This window comes from Cherax quadricarinatus, chromosome 9 (genome assembly GCF_038502225.1).
Source record: "Cherax quadricarinatus isolate ZL_2023a chromosome 9, ASM3850222v1, whole genome shotgun sequence".
Taxonomy (NCBI): domain Eukaryota; kingdom Metazoa; phylum Arthropoda; class Malacostraca; order Decapoda; family Parastacidae; genus Cherax; species Cherax quadricarinatus.
This window is the reverse complement of record NC_091300.1, coordinates 47065422-47069927: the sequence shown is the minus strand read 5'-3', so window position 1 is coordinate 47069927 and position 4506 is coordinate 47065422. Positions and strand designations below refer to the sequence as shown.

The window sequence follows — 4506 nt, the reverse complement described above, 5'->3', positions numbered from 1 at the left end:
AATTTTATGTTGCAAACTTGCAATTGTTAATAAAACACACCAAAACAATTTTTTAAATTTAATATACAAACAGACAATATAAAAAACATAAATGGAACTTGTATCAAAACATTTTTTAATTGTTACAAAAATATAAAAAGGAAGCAAATATCAACAATGCCAAATTGCAAAGTGATGCAAGTTTCAATCCCTATATTCCTGAGATTCATTTGGAAGACCAATGATTCTATATTGCTAAATGGAAAGATGGAAGTCTGAGAAACAATTTCTATCAGTCTTTATGCACAGATTTACTTTGCATACACTACACACGAATGACGATGTTACCGGTTTCTTCATGTTGCTGCAATACTTGCAAGTAAACGGCCTTTGCCCTGCCATTGGGAAGTGCATTAGACTAAGGTCTTTCCTAACACTGTCATCAGGCATTTCTGTATGTTTTCCCCTCCCAGGTTTCACTATGCCAACACCATTGGAAGTACATGGTGAATTAGTTGGTGAAGGTCTTGGAGTTGTTCTTAGGATGCTGCCTCTAAGGTTTTGTCCTTTAGACCTTGCAATTTCAGAGATACAATTCCTGAAATACTTCAGTTGCATACACTTTTGCTTTATTGCTCGAGAATCACGGCAATAAAGCAGCCATGCATTCACAACAGCAAGATCAAGAATATAGGCAAATAGCCGCATGTACCAACGTTTTGATTTCATTGGTGTTTTGTAGAGATGCACCAACATGTTGCTTTTGTCAATACCTCCCATGTTTGCATTATAGTTCTTGATGACTGCAGGGCACGATATTTGGTCTTTCCTCTTTGTAACCCTGTTATATCTGTCAACAAGACTCAGAGGCTCGACCCCAATATCAGTTGTCACTAAAGTCACAACTTTGGTGTCCTTCCATCTTACAACAAGGACACCATCATTGTTGTTGAAGCAAAAATTGCCCCTGACCACAGTGTTCCTTTCCATTTGTTTGATAGGCACCAGATCTGGCTTACCACATCTATTGTCACGTACTGTTCCAGTGTATCTGCAGTTATACTTATCTCTTAGTAGCTTGACCAAAGGTATACTTGAAAAGAAATTGTCAGCATAGATTGCTGATGTGTTGGTCTTGTTCATAGTTTGTGCAAGTACCAGAACAATCTTTGTACTTATTGGAAGTTTAGATTCTTCCTGTGGAAGCTGTATGGGATGTGTGTCAAAAGTTGTTGTGCCTTGATACAGGAGTATATCATGTATGAGTCCATCTTGACTTGCACGACAAAAAAGTTTGAAACCCCACTTATCTGGTTTTGTTTTGATGTACTGCCTTAGGTTTCCAGCAGTTTTACCCTTGAAACCAACCATGACTTCATCAATAGATTGCTTGGGTGTAGCTGGAATTTTCAAGCAAGCATTAGTTAGTTCAGTGTAAAGAGGCCTTACTTTGTAGAATCTGTCATTATCCTTTTTTGTGTTGTCATTGAGATGAAACTTGAAGAGCAATATTCTCATGGATCTCTTCCTCATCCGGGTATTCCTCAATCCTAAAAGTTTTCTTTTTCCTCATTACTTTCTGCTTTTTGGCTGGCCTTTCTTCCCTTTCTTCCTCCTCATCATCACTTGACATCTCTGCATCCTGTGCATCCGGTGGCAAGTATTCATCACCACTATCCAGCAATTCTGGTTCGTCTACCTCTGGTTCCGAGTCACTGTCTTCAGAAACGCAGACATACCTCGACCTGCTGGTCGACTGCTCCCCATAAAACAGCCTCTCATGGAACTGGAAGGACAATAGAAACCTCCTGTATAAATCCAGACCACTACAGAGTTCATATATGCAATTGAAAATTTTTTATAAATATTTATTTGACTAAAATTGGACATTCCCGGAAACTCGCGCAAGACCGAAATAATTCGGACTAAAATGCTTGCACTTTTTTCAACTGCATGCTACACTCATATTATGCTTCACACGGACTTTAGGTATATATCAAAATATGCCTAAACTATTCATGTAAGCACTAAACACAACAATCAGTATTTACCGACATTGTAGAATGTATAATCCAAGAGTAGATTAGTAAGGGTGGAGGGAAAAATGCGTGTGTGGGCGGAGCCAAGCCACCAGTGTTTATATTTTGATCTCTCAACCAATGGGAAGGCGGCAGAAGCGAACTGTACTTAGCTGAAGAGACTCAGGGAAGGCTTGTGATTGGTTGGAACTAAAGAACGGGAAGCTGGCCGCGTGGGACACGGAGTATGACACGCCCCCAAAACACGTAATTAAGACCGAATTTTTTCGGCCTCGCTCGACCATATAGTCATGTGTAAGGGTCTACATGATAATGTTGATAATGATAATGTTGACAATCCTGACACAACAGTGGCTAATGTAAAAATTGCTGCTAATGTTAATATTGATGGTTTTGTTGAAGTAGCCTTACGTGTGTCACAGGTAAAAATTGATGATAAAAGGCATAAATCAAAAAATGTAACTGCATTATTAGACCAGGGATCCCAGCGTACTTTCATAAAACGTAAATGTCTTGATGGTATGAAAGTACAGATGGGAGATCCTACAACTCTAAAATTATCTGGTTTTTCTCTTAGATAAAAGGGCTCAATTGTATGACACTGTTTATGTAATTGTCAGGTTGGGCAATGAGAAAAAACGTGTTAATGCAGTAATTGTAGATAGACTTCCAGAGAAAATATCTACAATAGGGCTTAGTAAAACTACAGAATAACTTTCACATAATGTAAATTTAGCACCTTCTGGTGTAAATGATGATTATGTAGGCCCAATAAATATTTTGATAGGTAGTGACTATTATGCCTCCTTTGTAAAGGGTATGGTAAAGAAATGTGGTGTCACTCTTTTAAAGACTGCAGGATGCCATGTAATGTATGGTAGGATTCCTCATAATAATAATACATGACTAGAGGAAACTACAAATACCATAGCTATGTGTCTTACTCATGAAATCGTACCCCAGTATAATTCTTCCATAGAGGATGGTGTTGAGCCAGTGCATAAATTGTGGGAATTAGACAGCATTGGAATAAATGTAAATGAAGAAAGTCCAGACGATTCTTTTACTCAGGAACAATACCTGAGAGATGTTAAATTTGAATCTGGACAATACTGGATACGACTTCCGTGGAGACTGAACCATCCAGAATTGCCCACTAATTACAGAATGGCATATGGACAATTAAAGGCTCAGCTCCGCGAACTGAGTTATTGACTGCCTATAATGATATAATTACTGAGCAAATAATTAATAAATTTATAGAAGAGGTACCTCCTGAGCAAGCCAAAATTTATGGTCACTATTTGCCACATCACGGAGTGAAGAAGGATTCTAAGACCACTCCTCTGAGGATTGTGTTTAATTGTAGTGCCAGGAGTAACAAAAATGTACCTAGTTTAAATGACTGTTTGATGGCAAGTCCATCGTTGACGAAAACATTAGGAGATATCTTATTAAATTTCAGGGTGAAGAATTATGCCTTTACAGCTGACATAAGTAAAGCTTTACAAGAGGCTGACCGGGATTTTACCTGCTTCTCATGGCCTGAGAATCCTAGTGACCCACTTAGCCCTCTGAAAACCTTTCGCTTTAGGAGCGTATTATTTGGTGCTACATCCAGTCTGTTCCTACTTCAAGCGACGATAAATGCACACCTTAAACATATAGGAAGTCTAATGAGTAAAGTAATGAGCAAACAATTTTATGTGGACAATTTCCTGGGTGTGACATCAACTGAAGAGGAACTGTTAATGACTTATGGAGAGGCTAATAAAATAATGCAAAGTGCAAATATGCCTCTGAGGGAATGGAATAGTAATTCCTCCAAATTAAAGAACAAAATAAGTAAAGATTACCCTGGAGATGAAGTAGCAAAATGTAGTAATGTATTGGGATTAACTTGGGATACTGAGAGAGATTTGTTAATGTTAAAACCTAATAATTACAGTATGCCCAATAAATTAACTAAGAGAGTTTTGCTTGCTGAAGTTTCCAAATGTTTTGATCCACTAGGTTTAGTGTCACCCCTTACTATAAGAGGGAAATTATTAATACAGGAAGCATGGAAACTTATATGTTCTTGGGATGAAACTCTACCTGAGGAATTCATTAACAGGTGGGATGAATTAATTAGTGATTATGAAAAAATTCCAATGTTGGAGTCCCCACGCCAGGTGGCCAATCCAGATGGGAAAAATATACTCCACATTTTTTATGATACTTCAAAATTGGAGTATGGAGCATTTGCTTATCTTCAATGTAATAGTGTTATTTCTCTTGTTATGTCTAAGGCTAAAGTGTCTCCAATTAAATCACATACCTTACCTCAGTTGGAATTAACAGCCATTTATGTAGGTGTCAAATTAGCTAATTATATAAGAAATAAGTTGCAGGAGATAATTATTAGGGACACTGTAATTTGGTCTGATAATGAGGTATCCTTACAATGGATTCGTAATGAAAACAGTAAAATTGTGTACATACAAAA

The 4506-nt window shown here is 37.5% G+C and overlaps 1 protein-coding gene across 1 annotated transcript; it reads right to left on the bottom strand.

Moving 5' to 3' along the window:
* Positions 1–234: 234 nt before the first annotated feature.
* LOC128701189 (piggyBac transposable element-derived protein 3-like) lies at positions 235–2227 on the bottom strand. The gene is made up of 2 exons (XM_053794788.2): positions 2031–2227; positions 235–1765 (listed from the first exon to the last, which is right to left on the bottom strand). The coding sequence occupies exon 2, from the start codon at positions 1510–1512 to the stop codon at positions 235–237; it is 1278 nt and encodes a 425-aa protein (XP_053650763.2). The 5' UTR covers positions 1513–1765; positions 2031–2227.
* Between the last annotated feature and the right edge of the window lie 2279 nt (positions 2228–4506).

Coding starts and splice junctions, on each gene's coding strand:
- LOC128701189 (XM_053794788.2), bottom strand. CDS start 1,512: ATGAGGAAGAGATCCATGAGAATATTGCTCTTCAAGTTTCATCTCAAT.